We start from the raw sequence: 18913 nt of genomic DNA, 5'->3' as shown, positions 1-18913 counted from the left end.
GCACCACGGATCCCTACCCCACCAAGCTATAGCTGTAAAATATTAGTGATTTCAAAAAATGAGTACAGATCTTTCGAGAAAGGGGTGTTTTTCCCCGAAAGAACCGCATCTAGATGGTGCTTTCACTTTCGAAATACTCTTTTTCAAAAGAGCGCTGTGACATGATTATGCAAATGAAGCTCAGGATATTTAAATCCCCGCTTCATTTGCACTTTCGATCTGCCTAATTTACATCCCTCTTTCGAAAGAGGGATGTAGTGTAGACAAACCCTTTAGAGGCAGCAAGGGGGGAGAGCAGGAGCCAGTGCCCAGGACAGTCATCTTAAAAGCTAGTTCCCCCCAGCCCTGTCTCCGCAGGAGGCAGTGGGGGACTGGGCACGAGCTGGGAATCAGCTGATTGCTGACTTGTGCCCAGTCCCAGATGTACCTCTGCTTTTTAAATGTATTAAGAGCCTGCTAGCTGTAAAGGGCTGTAAAATATTAGTGATTTCAAAACAAACACGAGCCATTGAAAACTTGATACTAGAGACATTTTTAAATGGGGGATCTCTGAGTTTAGTAGCAGGGACTGGATAACTCTTCAATGTGGTAGTTCTATTAGAACAGGGGGAAACACCAAAAAAGTCACCAGAGGAGGAATTGTTTATATTGTCTATTACAATATTGCAAGGACAAGAGGAAGAACAAAAGATCCCATAAGACCCCAAAGTCCAGAGAATAAGTCAATGACAGAAAAGAGAAACTGCTTTTATTAATCAAAATTGAAATAAAAAAGGAAAGAGTGAATCAAATTTCAATTTGCAAAAGCTCTCTCTTAAGAAGGGAGGCTATACCTTTTCCCCATTTTTTACTAATTTCTCTTCTACACAGGGCCGGCTCTAGGTTTTTTGCTGCCCCAAGCAAAAATTATTTTGGCAGCCGCCCCCCTTTTTTTGTCCGGGGGAGGGATCAGGGCCCAGAGAGTAGGGGGAAGGGGGATTGTTTAGAGAGCCAGACAGGAGATGGGGATCCAAGTGGGAGGAGGAGGTGGGAGAGAAGAGGAGACAGGGTCCCAGTAGGGTTGCAGTGGGCCTGGACGTGGGGTTGCTGGGCAGAGGCTGAGCCAGGGGCGGCTGAAGAGAGGTTGGAGGTAGCGGAGGGAGAGGGGGGCGTCACGGGACAGTGGTCAGGGACACACAGGCTGTGTTGGGGACAGCCAGGCAAGGGGAGTTCACAGTCAGGGGAGAGAACGGGGGGACGGATGGATGGGAGAGGGAGAGTTGTGGGGAGGGCCCACGGGAGGGAGGGTGGCCAGCCGCACAGCTGATCTGCGGATCAGATGTGCAGCAGCTGCCTTGGGCTTTCAAAGTACACTTTGCCCGCCCCTTTAACATCCCTAGTACAGATTTGAAGTTCAGGTTAGAGTTCCTACTGGTAATGCTCCCCACTGTAGAGTTACGGTACCCATGTATACAAACTTGGAGTTAGGATTAGTGTTTAGGGCTTCCCACCCCATAGATAGGACTCTCTTGGGTAAGGCTCCCAACCTATGATTAGGGTTTCTATGGGCAGGGCAGTTAGAACTGGGGTTAGAGTTCCTATTAGTAGGGCACTTAGAGCTAGCACTAGGTTCCTATGTACTGGACTTTCAACCCTCACATTATGGTTTCTGCAGTTAGGGTTAGGGTTCCTATAGGTAGGAGCTTGAGCTAGGATAGGGACCCAATGGGTAGTTGCTCCCTACCTAGGATTAGGGTTTCTTATGGTGGGTCTCCCCACCCTAGCTTTAGGGTTCCTTTGGGTTGGGCACTTGCGGCTAGGGTGAGTGTTCCTATGGGTAGGTCTTCCCACCTTATGATTGGGTTGGGTAGTTTGTGCTGAGTTGAGTGTTCCTATTAGGATTGTAAAAGTGTAACCATTTACATCGTTAACCAATAAGCATCGACTTATCGGTTTCCATTACAGTTACATGTTGGCTCCTTGGGAATGGGGCCAGCCCACAGCAAAGCTGACTTCCTGGAGGGTGGGATTGGTACACTCCCCGGGGAACTGGCTTTTACTCTACACTGTGGGCTCTGCAGTATAAAAGTTTTACTTCAGAGCCCCCAGTGCATGTAATCGCTAGGCTATTTAGTGGTTACACAATTACATTTTTACATTTACATGATTTTTTTACATCCCTAGTTCCTATGGGTAGGGTTCCCCACTGTAGGGTTAGGGAAGGGCACTTGGAGCTAGGGATAGGGTTCCAAAGAGTGTGGAACTTGGAGCTAGGGTGTGCATTTCTATGATCAGTGTATTTGGAACGAGGATGCAATTACTTATGGGAAGGACAGCTGGAGCTCTTGCAGTAGTGGCACTTTCTGGCCCAGGGTTCGGATTTCAGTGGGTAGCACTGTACACATCACAGTCATGTTTCCGATAGGTAGGCTTCCTGAGTTACATTGAGGGTATGTCTAGACTTCATCCCTCTGTTGCCAGAGGGATGTAAATTAGACATACCGACAGCGCTCATGAAGCGGGGATTTAAATATCTCGCGCTTGGTTAGAATAAAACCGGCCCCCACTTTTGGCCGCCGTGGCACATTGCTGGCAAAAAGCAGCAGTCTAGAGGGGGATCAGTCGACAAGGGAAGCCTTTCCCGACATGTCCTGTAACCCTTGTTGCACGAGGCATAAGTTGCTCAGCCACTTTAGTCTCCCCCCCCCCCTTTTTTCCCCTTCAACAGAATTTTTTCCAGGTGTTTTTTTGGGGTGTGTGTGTGTGTGTGTGTGTGTGGGGGGGGGGTCAGTATTTTTATTTCAACATCTGGCACCCCTATGGGCAGGCTTTGCGCCCTGTAGTTCGGGTTCATATGTTAGCGTGTCTGGAATCAGGGGTCCCATTGCTAGTGGGGGGCAGGGTGGTGCCGGTGCAGCTGCGGGGTCTCCAGGCGCTGGCGGTGGCGGTGGCTGCCCCCAGAGCGCTGAGGCACTCGGCCCATGGGCGCATTTCACACACACGCAGCCTAGCCAGCGGAGCCTTAGCCGGGGGGGGGGGGCACTGCCAGGGGAGCCGGACTGTCGCTGCGGGGACAGTGCAACGCTCCGCTCTGCCCCGCGCGGTTTCGGTTAACGGCCGCCGCAAGGGCGGCGCTAGCACCTGACGCACTCGAGATCCTGGGCCGGGGGCAAGGCGCTATAGCGGCCTCCTTTCTGCGCCTGCGCGTCTGCGTCGCCCTCTCTCGCGCGCACTCCCGCCTCCTCGAGTCGGCGACGCCGAGCGACCGCCGGCGCCGCGTGAATGTTGCCGTTCAACGTCACTTCCGGAGGGTTCTGCCGCCGGGCCAATCCGCGCGCCCGCCCCGCCCCGCGCCTGGGCGGAGCGGCCGCGGCGCTGGGGTGGCTGCTGTCCCGAGCCCGCGGCGGCTGAGCGACATGGAGGCGGCCCTCGGGGCGACTGGCGCGCGCGGAGGCCGGAGGCAGGAGCAGGCGCCGCCGCTGCAGCGGACCCCGCTGGCCCGTGGCTCGGCGCAGTAGCCACCGGCCCGAACCCTCCCGCCACCTCCGGCTTCCAGGAGCCTCCTCAGCCCCGCGTCCCTCCCCCCGCCCCTGCTCTTGAGCTGCCCGGCGCGGCTGCGGGAGGCGCTCCGGAGTGCCGGCGGCAGGCAGGCGCCGTTAGTATGCCCGCGTGCCCCGCTGCGCGCCGGCTGCCTTCCCCCCGCGGCTCGCCGAGCAGGACGGGGCGGGGAGTTTGAGCGGCGGCGCCCGGGTGGGAGCTGGCCCGGCCCGAGTGCGTGCGGAGCCCTCTCGTCGCCCCGCGGGAAGAGGGGAGTCTCCGGCCATGTATTTCTTGAGCGGCTGGCCCAAGAGGCTGCGGTGCCCTGTGGAGACCCTGGAGCAGCCGCTACACATCCAGCCGGACCCGCAGAGGGCTTTCTTCGCAGTGCTGGCACCGTCCCAGCTCAGCATCTGGTATAGCCGGGTGAGTGAGTGTCGCCTTGCCAGCTCAGCCCCCGCCCTCTGTGCAGCTTCACCTGTAGGCAGCGCGTATTCCTTCCCCGTTCTGCCCACATACCGCTGTGAAGCTGTAGGGCTCGGTCCCTATGCGTGTACTTCTGTATTTGCAGAGCCGTCTTGTAAGTGCGGCCAGTTACACAATCCTTCGAGTTATTTGTGGCGAGTGGCTGCCGTGTAGCTCTTTGAAACTAGGCTCTTTGCGTTAACAGCTGCAGTTACTAAAACTCGAAAAGTCCCCCAATAAGCGAGTTCTTATGTTCTTATCTTGGGCAGGAAATACTGGCAGGCTTTTAATTTCTTTGCTCACCAGTATAATGCTGTAGTGTTGAGTTATGGATACCATATGGGAATGGATCCAAGCAGCTGTGTTCACTGAAACATTCATTAATTTGTGGTAGTAGTATGCAATGACTATTGGGAGTGTGCTCCCCAACCCCAACAAAAAAAAAATTAGACATTAATCTACTTCAAGTCTTTGTAGCTTTTGAACACAGAATTAGAAATCTGAGGGAGTCATGAAATGTATGTCAAATAAAAATCAAATAGATCCCAGTCTTGCAATGGACTGAATGTTGGAACGTTGGTCATGGGGTATTTGTGCACACTTATTCAAAAATCACCATCTAGAAGAGGAGTGGGGAACTTCTTTGGGTTGGGAGCCACTGCCCCACAGAAAAATCTGTAGGGGGCCGCATGGATGTGAGAAGCAAAGCAAACAAACAAAGCCTCATTGATGTGGCCCCCAACTGAAAAGGAGGAAGATACCCCCCCACACACACACACATTCCTTTAGCACACCAGAGCCAAGGGGCAGTAGGCTAGTAGATTTTGTGTGTTTCAGCTCCATGGTGAAATAGGGGGTGGGGTTGGCTGGAGCCCTAGCATAGGCTCCTCAATGATGGGAGTGGAGCCCTGAGCCTCTGGATGGATTCAGGCAAGCCAGGGGCCACATCTGGTCCCGGGGCCTTAAGTTCCCCACTCCTGATCTAGAAGCATAGAAATGTAACTTTAAAAGTGTTTACTACTTAACACCTTATTATTGAAACTGAAAACTAAAATCCAGCTGTGCTGTTGTTTTTCCTGTACCTCACTCAGTTTGAGCAATGAAAATTGTATAATTGATGTCTCAGAAGATTTGTCTGCACAAAATTCATGCGGAAGATAGTGTGGAATAGCTAGGTTGTGAATTTAACAGCCATTCTGTCCTAGTTTCTCCTGTGGACACTCTTATTCTTCATAGACAGTGCCTTTTTTCAGTTTAGGTTTAAACCACTTTCAGAGGCGATTAACCTACACTTTTAGTGCAGAATAGGAGTGTGCACACAGGATACTAATGTGGCTTCCAGGCTGTTTTCCCACACAGATAAGTCTTTATTGTTAATTTCACCATCTAGTTATTTCTCTGAAATAAAACTGCTGTGTTGGGTTTGAAACACTGCAGGGGAATGCTATTTTTAAAAAGCTGAATATAAGAATTTGTCTAAAGACTACCATTTAGATTTACAGTCTAAACTGTCTTTATTGTGTCTTTAAATAAAACTTAATTTTCATAAATCAGTACTATGGATCTAGATTATAATAAACTTTTCAAAATGAGAATAGGGAGCAATTATACTAGACTGGCATTCAAAGGAGTATTAGTTTTAAACAATAGTAAAGTCCTTAATAGCTTCATCAAATGATGCCAGTGAGATTTCATCAGGTCATTCTAGTACATTGTGGTCTGTATTGCCTGTTAATTAACTTATGGGTGGAATGAAGGTGTTGGTTTTTAACCTATAAAGCTCTACGTAGCTTTATTTTTTAAAGAACCTCTCAAGTTTACTGTTTCTTACATAAAAATGAAGTCTACACCATTTCCCCTTTTTGTAGGTATCATTTAAATAAAAATTATACTTTGGGTTCCCATTTCCCCCTTTGAAGACAGCATTTAAATTGAAATTATATATTGGATTCATGTGGAGGAAATGAGATCTTTGTTTCCTTGCCAATAGTAGTGACTGCAAAACAATATAAAATATCCAATTTTTTTGGAGCAGAATATCCTGCAGTTGCATATGGTAACCAAAAAGGTGTTCAGTCTGGCTAAGTTTTGTGCTGCATTATGTTAACATTTTAAATTCCTAGTTCAACTTTGTAAACATGCCCTCAGTCAGGTCTCACTTTCAAGTAAAGTGACACTGTTTGTTAGTGTGTGCTTATAAAGCTGATGTTAAGGAAAACATCTCTGAGTGTGGAGTGTTTACATTCTGTTTGGGGACCTGTACATATTTCAAGATTAGAAATAGGAAGACATGAGAGAGATGTATAAATAAGCTCTACAGATGTTTGTATTTTAGGTCCACTTTACCAAAGCGCCCTCTGAGCTCAAATGAATAAGAACCAGTCTAGAACACGACAGCTTTTTGGTTCCAAATCTTTTGATTTTGGCTTGTTGTCTTTTCCATTATTTTCCTAGATGAGCACAAAGGATGTATTCCATGTTAAAGACTAATACTTTTGTTTTCATTGAAAGGATTTTTTTAAAACCAGCATCCGAGTTGAGAGTTTATCAAATCTCCCGCAGCTGCCACAACTCTAAAATGACTACTCAGTAAAACTGACAAATTTAAAAATTCCAGTTTTCTATTAATTAAAAAGAGCTTGACATAGCAAATACAAGGGGCAGCCATATTCTGCTAGATCGCAGCTGCATAGAATCATAGAATACTAGAACTGGAAGGGACTTTCAGAGGTCAAGTCCAGTCCCCTGCTCTCATGGCAGTACCGAGCACCATTTAGATCATCCCTGATAGATCTCTCTCCATTCTGCTCTTAAATATCTCCAATGATGTAGATTCCACAACCTCCCTAGGCAATTTATTCCAGTGTTTAATCACCCTGACAGTTGGGAAGTTTTTCCTAATATCCAAACCTCCCTTGCTGCAATTTAAGCCCATTGCTTCTTGTCCTATCATCAGAGGCCAAGGAGAACAATTTTTCTCCCTTCTCCTCGTAACACTCTTTTAGATATGACACACCTGAAATGGAAGGGGTACTTCATCTCCAGAAACAAATTCTGTCTCATTTCTGGTGTTTCTGAATGCTCTCTCTCAGGTAAAAGCACACAGCTTGAGACCTCTCCTGCAAAGGAATTCTGCAATTCTCCCACTTCTAGGCAGGGTTCTGGTCTACAGTACAGTGTCATTTTTGTAGGCTCCCAAACGGTCTTCAGAAGGTAGCAGCTGGCATTTCTGTAGATCTGGCCTGAACTTGAACCATTAACCTAACAGTGATCATAGTATGTATTTTCCATTTGGGCAATACCTTTGCTCCACACCTGTCTGCTTTTGTAAGCCTTCAGTTTTATGTATTTTGTTGATAATTTGTTTCAAATACAGTGTAACAGCTACTGCTGCAGAATGTTTTATCTGGCTGCATAATTGAGGAAATATCCTCTGATAAATCTCCACTTACCAGAGAGATAAGTGAGATGTAGAAATTGCTACTGATTTCCAGAAGTCCTCAAACTAGCCTTTTAATTCTGATGTGCAAATGGTACAGATCTGAGTTTTGCACCCCCTGGAATCTTTTTCAAAATTCTCTGCTTTTGGAAGCTGGTATAACATCGTATGTCAGGAGCCTGACTCTCCCACCAAATTGCTCATGCTCGACTCACCATAAAGCCAATATGAGTTGTATGTGCACAAGTAGTGGGATACAAGAACTAAGACTTACCAAGTGAAATTAATAGCAGATTTAAAACAAACAAAAGTAAGTATTTGTTCACACAATGCACAGTTAACTTGTGAAATTCTTTGCCAGAGGATGTTGTGAAGATCAGGACTTTAACAGGGTTCAAAAAAGAATTGGATAAATTCACAGAGGATAAATCCATCAATAGCTATTTGCCAGGATGGGTCGGAATGGTGTCCCTAGCTTCTGTTGGTCAGAAGCTGGGAATGAGTGATGGGGAGGGATTGCTTGATGATTACCTGTTCTGTTGATTCCCTCTGGGGCACCTGGTGTTGGCCACTGTTGGTAGACAGGGTACTGGGCTAGATGGACCTTTGGGTCTGTTCTTATGTTGTTAAATAGGCCTCTGGCCTCACTTATATAGGAACTCTTTCACTAATATTATATTTAAGCACTGCTGGTTAATCTTAGCACTGAGAGAATAGCATCCTATTAATTAGCAGTATCTCTTTGGAGAGCAAATTGGCTAGCTACAATAGCTTGTTGTTGTGGGAAGGGAGAAACTTTTATAACATCTAGAATTTGCTAGGTATTTTTAAAATCTACAAAATCATGCTGAATCATTGTATTTGAACTTCTACTTTGTAGATAAACTGAATATGGTGTGCTTCAGTTTTTGTTAAACATATGGGCTGTCTACACACTGGCCACTTATTCCGGAAAATCAGCTGCTTTTCTGGAATAACTTGCCAGTTGTCTACACTGGCCCCTTGAATTTCCGGAAAAGCACTGACGATCTACTGTAAAATCATCAGTGCCTTTACGGAAAAACTATGCTGCTCCCGTTCGGGCAAAAGTCCTTTTCCGGAAAACTGTTCCGGAAAAGGGCCAGTGTAGACAGCACAGATTTCTTTTCCGCAAAAAAGCCCCGATCGCGAAAATGACCATCGGGGCTTTTTTGCGGAAAAGCGCATCTACATTGGCACGGACACTTCTCCGGAAAAGCATCCTGCCAATATAGACGCGCTTTTCCCGGAAATACTTATAACAGAAAACTGTTCCGTTTTAAGCATTTCCTGAAAATCATGCCAGTGTAGACGTAGCCATGGAGTGGTGTTAACTGCCATATTTCAACCCAATGGTGGATGAATCCCCATCTGTTTGTAAAGCCTCATGACATCATTGAGGATATGGGTAGTATATGTTAACTAATGGATATTGTGTAAATGTGTAACCACTGGAATTTTTAGTGGTTACACGTTTACTCGGGGGGGGGGGGGGGAGCTGGTGCTCTCAGATAGAGGCAGCAACTTGGGGGGTACATGGCTTTTGCAAGCCAATACACATGGGGAGCCAGCTTGAAAGCTGCTTCCCTGTGTACCAGCTCCTGCCTGTTCCTCTCCCCCTTCCTCCCCCATTGCTGCTTTTCTATCTGTGGGAGACGGCAGGGAGAGCATATCCTGCAGAGCCACCTGCCCACCCTCCCTCCCTGTCCCCTCCATCCCCCATACATGGCAGCAGGGGGAGAGAGTGCGTGTAGTTGTTAAGATTAACCAATAAGCCCAGGTTAATCATGTTAATGACTACACACCAACATCCTTAGCATATATGATGCACTGAGAAAATGTATTTTTGACTGTGTGATGTGGTTTCCCTTTTCAGTTATGTATTGCAGTCTGGTGAAGTGCATAGGATAATTTGGAGGAGGAGGTAAAGAGATTGTTCAAGAATCAGCAGGAATGATGAAACAGATAAGAGCCTCTCAAGTACACAGTTTCAAAGGAATAAAGATAACAATGGCTCCAACTGGCTCCATCATGCTAGGTTGCTTTGCTCTTCCCAAAGCTAAGCCTACGATCAAAAGTCTCTGAGGGTCACAGACTCCTTGTTGTTTTTGATAATACAGACTTATAGGGAGTCCCTGTGTCACCTTAAAAGCTAATAGGCATAAGCTTTTGTGGGTAAAACTCACTTCATCAAAACTCACTCCCTTCTGACAGTGAATGGTATCCTTAAGAGGAGAGCTTGCAAGAGAGGCAGTGTGGTGGGCTGGAGAGCACAGCCTCTAAGATACAGCTTAAGGAAGACCAAGTTTTATATTGCATCTGTTAGCTAGTATTGAATCAGTGCTGTAGGTTCAGTCTCCTCACCAATGTTTCTGTTCATTGCTGAGGTTATAATATGCCATTATCATCAGACCTTCCTGGCAAAATGCTTATCCTCTTTCTCCAATTGGACTTCCTTAATAATAGGAGAACACATTTGAGAGTCTTTATAACTCTGTTATAAAGCAACAACCTCAACATAAAAGCATATAATTACCAGGATTTTTTAGAAAAGATTCTAGTCATCAGTGCAAAGGGTTCTAGAAGACGGTTGTATCAGGGTTTGAATTGATCTAAATTTTTAATAGCATATTTTGTGCAGTTATTAATGCAAGCTGCCTTATTCTGGCTAAAGGCTGTCACAGATCCAATCAAATGCTCCCTCTTGACCTCTCCCAGACTGCTGGAATCGGTGTATTTTAAGCCTACAGAGTCTGAACCGAATCCAGCCAGTGCCCTTATACTGGGGACTTGAGGCACACTTGCGAGGTTTAGATCCTCTATCCTGCACCGCCTTCTGACAGCTGAGGGTTGATAGCCAAGTCCCTATCAGTGGTGACCCTCTCATAATTCCCTTTAGCTCAAACACACCCTCTCCCAAAACTCTACCTGTGTCCGTGTTCTGTGGCCACAGGTTAACTATTCAGAAGGCCACATGATAGGTGTAACTTATGAAACATGCTAGGGATGCAAGCAACTAGTTAACTACCCAGTAAGCATGTTTGAGTAGTCGAGTAGTGACTCGACTAGTCGCTTCTCCCATGGCTCTTAATATATTTAAAAAGCAGAGGCATAGCTGGGGAGGACAGGGAGCAAGCCAGTACAGCTGATTCCCGGCTTGCTCCGTTCCCTCCAGCTGCACCTCTGCTTTTAAAATGTATTAAGAGCCTGGAAGCTCTTCATACACTTAAAGCAGAGGCGCAGTGTCTAGGACCGGGCTGAGCCGGGAATTAGCTCATTCCAGGTTTACACCTGTCCTCCTGCTACACCTCTGCCTTTTAAATGTATTAAGAGCCTGCTGACTCTTAATACAGCCATTACCCGACTTACAACCAGCTATTCAGAACGTAACCTCTTCGTAACTCGATTTGTTCGTAAGTCGGAAATACCCCCTATACGAAGCATTGGAAGCATAACCAAGCACCAACAACACAGCAATCAACAATGAAAAATAGAAATACATGAAAAAAGCAACAGGTAGAGCTGCAGCAGGGTTAGTTCTCGGGGCTCAGCAGTTTCCCACCTTATTGACTAATCGAGTAGTCAATGGAATTTCCATCAGCTACTTGATTACCTGATTACATTTAATATAACACCCCTAAAACATACTAGGTATGTAAAATTTTGATTAATCAAATAGTCAATGGGATTTCTGTCTCCTATTTGATTAGTCAATAAGAACTTCTGCTTTCTGCCTTTGAAATGTACAAGAGCTCCAGTTGGGGCTCTTGTACGTTTCAGAGCAGAAGCACCCACATGGAGCCTGGGGTCAGTGTGGGCTCTTGTACATTTCAAAGGGAAAGTGCCCACATGGAGCCTTGGGCCAGCATGGGACTCTGTGGCGCTTCCACTTTGAAATGCACAAGACTAGTCGATTAGCCACTTACATCCCTAAAACATATACCTTGATTTTGCTTGGGATTATAAAATAATACTATTACTCTTTCTTTAGTAGCTTAGGAAATGCACAAATCTGTATTTAAAAACAAATAAAACAACAAACAAACAAAAAAGCCAACTGCCCAGTATGGAATTACCTGCCTCAGTTTCTTTACCTCTCCAGAGCATTACTTGGGCTGGGGTTAGTGTGTGTGGGGACTATCCAGGTGTTTCTGCAACACATGGCTTGCCTTTTCAGTTTGTGGAGCCCCTTCTTCCAAGTTAATTTGCTTTAACTTGGGTTGATCCTATAGCTAAATTAAGCTATACCTGCTATCAAGGTATGCCTGTCTCCCTCCCTCCTGTTTGAAGTTTAATCTTGGATCCTCCAAACTTTAGCTCCCCTCAGAGAAGTAATAAGCTGGTCTTTCTGCTTGGATTAAGACAGCCCATTGTCTCAAGACACTTCCACTTGAACAGATTATTCTTGCTCTAAAAGGGGCTGACACATTTGTCAGGTATGGTGGATGCATGTGAAAACTACTGTGGGCAGGAAGCAGGAGTTACTACTGGTCCCCCTCCCAGCACCGTCTCTGCAGTGCGGGATGGGGAACAGGGGAAGCCAGGAATGCTCAGTCCCAACTCGTGCTGGGTCCTAGACCACTGCGCCTCTGCATTTTAAATCTAGTAAGAACCACTAGGCTCTGATTTAAAATGCAGAGCTGCAGCAGAAGTAGGTCCGGGACCCAGTGAGTTAGTACTGAACAATCCTGGCTTGAGCCAGGTCCCGGACCTACCCCTTCTGCAGCTCTGCATAATAAATGTAGTAAGAGCTGGGCTGCCTGTGTGCCTAGCTCCTGCTACATTTAAATTGCAGAGCCGCTGTGGGGCCCCTTATTGACTAATTGTGTAGTCAAAACATAATGTATCGACTACACTGTTAGTTACCCACTTCTTAACATCCTTAGTGGCACACATGCATACCCAAGTTACCATAAACATCATATTCTCATAGATTTATTTGTTTAATCTTTTTTGTTTGTGGCATCACTAGACATTTTTTCAAGATATTCCTAGTTTGCCTTTAGTGCCAGTCTGTAGAGCCTCCTCTCTATAGAGTGTGTCAGGTTTGTATCTTGCCTTGACTATAAATTTCTTTAGGAGACAAAATATATTGTCATATCAAACCCCCAGTCTTCTCTGGGGATAGTTTTTTGGGAATTCCAAAGCTAGCATATCGATTTGGTTTGCAATGTAGCTTTGTTATTAATAATGCATCAATAGTCATTTGTGTGAAGGGTATGGAATTTGCTTGCAAGTCTTACAGAAAGTTTTACATTTTATCATGATTTATGGATGTTCAACTTTTACTCCATAATCTAATCACTGTCTGTAATATTATGCGCTAGTGTTGATAACTTTTTATAAAGCTTTCTGTAATCAACAGCAAATTGTGAATATTGGATTCACAGCTTACTTGGAAGTGTGAGTTGTTTTTCTGTGTTGCAAAATTAAGAGCAAGGTGAATCAACACATCTGATTCTGAGAACTGCAACCCATGTGTCTCAATACAGCTGTGTATGACTAGATTTGTTTATATGGTCTTTCAGCACTATGACCGCAAAAGTGTAAAGGGGAAAAATATTTTGTAGTATTTTTCCTATAGTATTGTCACTCCATCTTATGTCTCAAGCATAAAGTAATCTTTCTGAGGATGATGCAATTTTCTTTAGAATTTCCTGCATTTTAGGAAAAAAGAACACATTATCAAGCCAGTTTCTGAATTCATACTAATGTGGCGCTTTTGAACCTTGATAAGCGGAAATGAAAGGTTCATAGGTTTCTTTATACATTTTGTGCTGTTGGGTGTTGATGGAGCAAGTTCTGTGAGGTTTCAGTAGGATTTGTAGGCTCTTTCTGTATTGGCTTTAGGGCATAGTTTTAAATAAACACAAATACAAATTGTAGTAAAAGGGAAGGGACATCTGACAAAAAGGAGAATCGTATTGTTCGTAGAGTGAGCGAACTAACTTTCTGTTAACATGCATTTGTTACATGCAAATGCTTTTAAACAGTATGTTCCATGGTATTTAGATAAGCCATTGTTTTATATTGATAACCACACATGTACTTCTGTTGACCTCAGTAGGATTTTGCAAGCTTGCTAATATAGTTCCTAAATGATTGGAAGATAGCTAATGTGATGCCAATATTTAAAAAGGACTCTAAGGTGATCCTGGCAATTATAGACCGGTAAGTCTCATGTCAGTACCAGGCAAATTAGTTGAAACTATAGTAAAGAATAAAATTGTCAGACATATAGATTAACATAATTTGTTGGAGAAAAGTCAACATGGTTTCTGTAAAGGGAAATCATGCCTTCCTAGAAAAAAAGTTAGTGTGTTCATGAAGCTGATAGAGAAGGTGCAAATTGTTCTTAAGTACTCATTAGGATTTTTATGTCATTAGGATGTGGAAGGTATTGTGCTAACCAGGTAATGTCTTTATTCCTACCTTTGTGATGGGTCCCAAATTTATAAATGAAGTTAAGTTCCAAGGCTTCCCTGTGTATTTGACTTGTGGAATTGTCTTGAAACAACACCTTGACTTTGAGATCCATTAATGAGTGCCTGGGCAGGTTAAAATGTTTTTCAACAGGTTTCTGTGTGTTGCCTTTTCAGACATCTGGTTTGTGTCCATTAATTATTGCCCATAGAAACTGTCCGGTTTGGCCAATATACATGGCAGAGGGGCATCGTTTGCATTTGATGGCATAGATCACATTAGTGGATGTACAGTTGAACAAACCTGATTGTGGTGGTTTATGTGGTTAGATCCTGTGATATCGCTTGTATAGATATGTGGACAGAGTTGGCACTGGGGTTGATTTGCAGGATCAGTTCCTGGATGATTATGATGGAGGTGTGCATGCTGCCTGGTTACTGGAAATAATTTGTTTGTGAACAGGGGGTTGTCTGTAGGCGAGGATTGGCCTGTCCCCCAAAGCCTGTGAGAATGAGGGGTCATTTTCCAGGATATGTTGTAGATTGTTGATAATGTGGTGGAGGGGTTTAAATTGTGGTCTGTAGGTGATGACAAGTGGTGGTCTGTTATTTTTTTTCTGGCCCTGTTTTGAAGTAGTTGATGTCTGGGTATTCTTCTGGTTCTGTCAATCTGTTTTTCACTTCTCCATGTGGATCTTTTAGTTTTAAGATGCTCTGTATAGATCCTGTAGGTGTTTCTCTTTTTGTGAGATGGGAGCAAATCCGGTTGTATTTTAGGGCTTGATTGTAAACAATAGATTGGGAAATGTGTCTCGGATGGAAGCTAGAGGCATGAAGGTAAGTGTAACGGTGGGTAGGTTTCTAGTGTAAGGAGCTGGAAAAGGGTCTGTCATGTGATTGTACTGTAGTGTCAAGGAAGTAGAGCTCTTGTGTGAGCTGGTCCAGGCTGAGGTTGATGATGGGTGGAAGTTGTTGAAATCCCTGTGAAATTCTTAAAGGGTCTCTTTCCTATGGGTCCATATGATGAAGATGTCATCAATGTAGCCTAAGAAGAGTAAAGGTGCTAGGGGGTGTGAGCAGAGGAAAGGTTGTTCAAGGTCCGTCATAGAGATGTTGGCATATTGTGGACCCATGCGGCTGCCTCTGGTTGTGCTGCTGACTTGAAGATATAAATTGTCTCCAAATTGGAAAGTTTTGTGTGTGATGACAAAGTTGCAGAGTTCTGTAACCATGTGTGCAATGGTGTCATCAGGAGTGGTGTTCTTGACAGCCTGTAATCCGTCTTCATGTGGAATGTTGGTGTAAAGAGCATCTATGTCCATGGTGATCAGAATGGTGTTTTCAGGAAGATTACTGATGTTTTGAGGTTTCCTCAGGAAGTCGGTGGTGTCTCGAAGATAGCTAGGTGTGCTGGCAGCATAGGATCTGAGGAGACAGTTAACATAAGAAGATAATCCTGTTGTAAGTGTGCTGATGCTTGAGATGATGGGTTGTCCGGGATTTCCAGGTTTGTGTATCTTGAGTCACCATGTTGTTTTAGGCCAAATACACAGGGAAGCCTTGGAACTTAGCTTCATTTAGTTTGGGACCCATCACAAAGGTATGAATAAAGACATTACTGGCTAACACACCACCTTCCACATCCTAATGACTAAAACTAAACAATAGGTACTTAAGAATAATTTGCCCCTTCTCTATCAGCTTCATGTAGCAGGAACATTCTAATTGACTTTTTATTCCTTTTTCCCCTTTTTCCTTCTTCCTCCTCATCCCCTGTTTACTCAGGGCTATCTTTAGGCATATGCAGAGTACACAGTTGCATAGGGCACCACACTTTCTAGGGCACCACTCTTCTGGGACGGACGGGAGGCATAGGCATGCGCGCTGCACCGGAGCCGGGGCTGCGGGACTGGTGGAGCTGGGGCTGCGCCGGGTCACACGTGGCGTGCCAGAGGGGGCCGTGCCACATCGGCGTGATGTTGTGGTGCCGTTTTTAAAAACAGACAGCCGTGGATCTGGAAAGGAGGAGGAAGGAGATGCGCTGAGTGGGGCGTGGGGGGAGCAGAGCCTGGCTAGAGGCGGGATGGTAGCTGGGCCGGGGTTGTGAATGCTGCTGGGTACAGCGAGCAACTGGGCCTCTCTGCCTTCCTGAGTCCTGTCCCGCTTCTGCCGGGGGCGCAACCCCCTGGCGCCTCCCCTCCAGCGTCAGGCTCCGGGCAGTGGGGCGGCACGCCCTGTGCGCTCTGGGCAGAGGCGGGGCCCCGGGTGCGGATCCCATTGCGTAGGCCAAGGAGGCGGACCCAGGCGGCGGCTGGTGCTTGCTCCACCCATGGCTCTGCAGGAGACGCTGAGGAAGAGGAGGGGGGTGGAGGGAGCCTCCAAACTCCCGCAAGCGCCCTGCCACAAGGAGGGGGAACAGGCACCCCCCCACACACACTCTTCCCTCTGCGCCTGGGCACCTTCTGGCTGAGCAGGATCATGTTCCTGCGCTGCTCTACTGTGAGTTTCTGCACTCACCCCAAGAGCAGGCAGTGCACAGTGCTCCCTCCCTCCACCCCCGAGCGTGCGGGGGTGGGAAGGCTCCCCGCAGGCCAGACTGCCTGCAAGCAGGAGCCCTGCTGGCAATGCAGGGGCCACCTCTCTCCCCCCCCAAAGTACATGGAGGGAACTTTGTTCACCTGCGCCCTCTTGTTGGGGATGGGAGAGATCTCTGCACCCTGCTCTGTAGGTGCCTACCCATGTCTAGCCGGAAGTGCAGGGATTTCTGGGGCTGGATTGTTGCAGACTCCAGCCCTGCAAACTTGGAAGGTGGAAGGGAGGGGTGCGGGAAAAATAGGGGAAAGGGGTGGGAAAGGAACGGGCTTGTGCTGATGGGAGGGGGGCAGGTCAGGAGAATAAAGGGGCAAGCACCAAGGGACGGTGGAGGAGAGAGACAAATGCGGGGGGGAGCAAATGGAGACAATGAGGAAAAGGGCAGGAGGGGAGGTGTCAGTGGGAGATGTCAGGGTGATGCTGGGAGAGGAGGGAGTAAGAGTATTGGGGGCTGGAGGAGGAGGTGCTGGGAGAAGGCTTGAAAGAAGGGGTGGGCATGAGAGGTGGGGATGGAGCAAGTCATGTGTGAGGTCTTGGGGAAGGAATGTGATTTTAATGTATTGGTGGGTTCCTTTTTTTTTTTTTCTTTTTTTTGCTCGACAAACCTAGGCACAGGGGCACCAGTTTAATAATCCCGCATAGGGCACCATAAATCCTAAGGACAGCCCTGCCTTTAATAACTGCATTCATCTGAAGAAGTGGCCCACAAAATACTATGATACCATCTACATGTTTTGTTAGTCTATAAAGTGTTGCCAGACTATTCAGTTGTTTAAGTTTTTCCGGTTACAGACTAACTCAGCTGCTCCTCTGAAGCTTTTAATCTACTACAGTTCTTTGAGGGGGTCAACAAGCATGTGGACAAGGGGAATTCAGTGGATATAGTGTACTTAGATTTCCAGAAAGCCTTGGAAGAGGTCCCTCATCAATGGTTCTTAAGTAAAGTAAGTTGTCATGGAATAAGAGGGAAGATCCGCTCATGGATTGATAACTGGTTACAAGAAAGGAAATAAAGGGTAGGAATAAATGGTAAGTTTCAGAAGAGAGAGAAGTAACTAGTGATGTCCCCCAATGATCCGTACTGGGACCAATCCTATTCAGCCTATTTATAAATGATCTAGAGAAAGGGGTAAACAGTGAGGTGGCAAAATTTGCAAATGATACCAAACTGCTCAAGATAATGAAGAGCTTCAAAAAGATGTTACCAAACTAAGTGATTGGGTAACAAAATGGCAAATGAAATTTAATGTTGATAAATGTAGAGTAATACACACTGGAAAAAAATAATCCCAGATGGGATCGAACTAGAGAATGTAGAGAAGTTCATGTATCTGGGGAACAACATGATGTATGATCTAGAGACTGTAAGAAGGAAATAGCGACTAGAATAGCGAAAGCAAGAGTGAGTTTGAAGGCAATGGATAAGATCTGGAAAAGCAAAGCAATTAGCTTAGGAATGAAGCTAAGCATCTTGAAAATGTGTATTCAGCAGCATGTTGTATGGATGTGAGACATGGGTGATGATGAAAGATTCGAAGAGAAGGATATTGGCATTTGAGAAGAGTTGTTATAGAAAGATCCTGAGAATAGAATGGATGCAGAAGGTCACCAACAAGGAATTATATAGGAAGATACAACCAAAAGAGTAAGCTATTGCGGAAGGTTATACAGCGGAAGCTACAGCTATTCGGGCATAACTTTTCGCTCATTGTTCATTCTGCAGATAAGACCCTGGTATTCGACACAGTGGATGGTTCGAATAGGAGAGGCAGATCCCACAGAGAATGGGTAGATGATATAATAGATTGGTGTGAAGCTAGTCGACAGAAACTAAGCCACTCCTCATTGGACAGGGAAAGATGGAAGGAAATAGTGAGGGAGGCATCGGACACCAAAGGGCATTGAGCCCATGGTTGATAATGATGATACATACAGTAAATATGTTGGGGACGAATTTAGCTATATCAACTCGGAGATCTTGGAGTCACTGTGGATAGTTCTCTGAAAATAGCCACTCAATGTGCAGCAGCAGTCAAAAGAGCAAACCATGTTAGGAATAATTAAAAAACAGATAGCGAATAAGACAGAGAATATCTTATTGCCACTATATAAATCCATACTATTCCCACATCTTGAATACTGCATAGTGAGGTAGTCACCTCATCTCAAAAGAGACGTATATGCATTGGAAAAGGTTTAGAGAAGGGCAACAAAAATTATTAGGGGTTTGGAATGGGTGCCATATGCAGAGACCTTAAAAAGACTGGGACTTTTCAGCTGAGAAAAGAGGAGACTAAAGGGGTGATATACTAAACGTACATAAAATCATGCCTCGATGGACGAGGTAAAAAAGGAAAAGTTATTTACTTGTTCCCATAACCCAAGAACTAGGGGGTCACCAAAAGAAATTAATAGACTGCAGGTTTAAAACAAACAAAAGGAAGTTTTTCTTTACCCAGCA

The 18913-nt window shown here is 45.5% G+C and overlaps 1 protein-coding gene across 2 annotated transcripts in view; it reads left to right on the top strand.

Annotated features, from left to right (window-relative positions):
- The first annotated feature begins 3332 nt into the window (after positions 1 to 3332).
- Positions 3333 to 18913, top strand: part of RIC1 (RIC1 partner of RAB6A GEF complex) — a 128834-nt gene continuing 113253 nt past the window's right edge. For both annotated transcript variants that reach the window (XM_075931611.1, XM_075931610.1), the window contains exon 1: positions 3333 to 3942. In XM_075931611.1, coding sequence (XP_075787726.1) covers positions 3802 to 3942 — 141 coding nt within the window. In that variant the 5' untranslated portion in view covers positions 3333 to 3801. The remainder of the gene's footprint in view (positions 3943 to 18913) is intronic.

Source organism: Pelodiscus sinensis, chromosome 6 (assembly GCF_049634645.1).
Source record: "Pelodiscus sinensis isolate JC-2024 chromosome 6, ASM4963464v1, whole genome shotgun sequence".
Taxonomy (NCBI): Eukaryota; Metazoa; Chordata; order Testudines; family Trionychidae; genus Pelodiscus; species Pelodiscus sinensis.
Note: the sequence above shows the minus strand (reverse complement) of the source record. Positions and strands in the feature narration are given on the sequence as shown.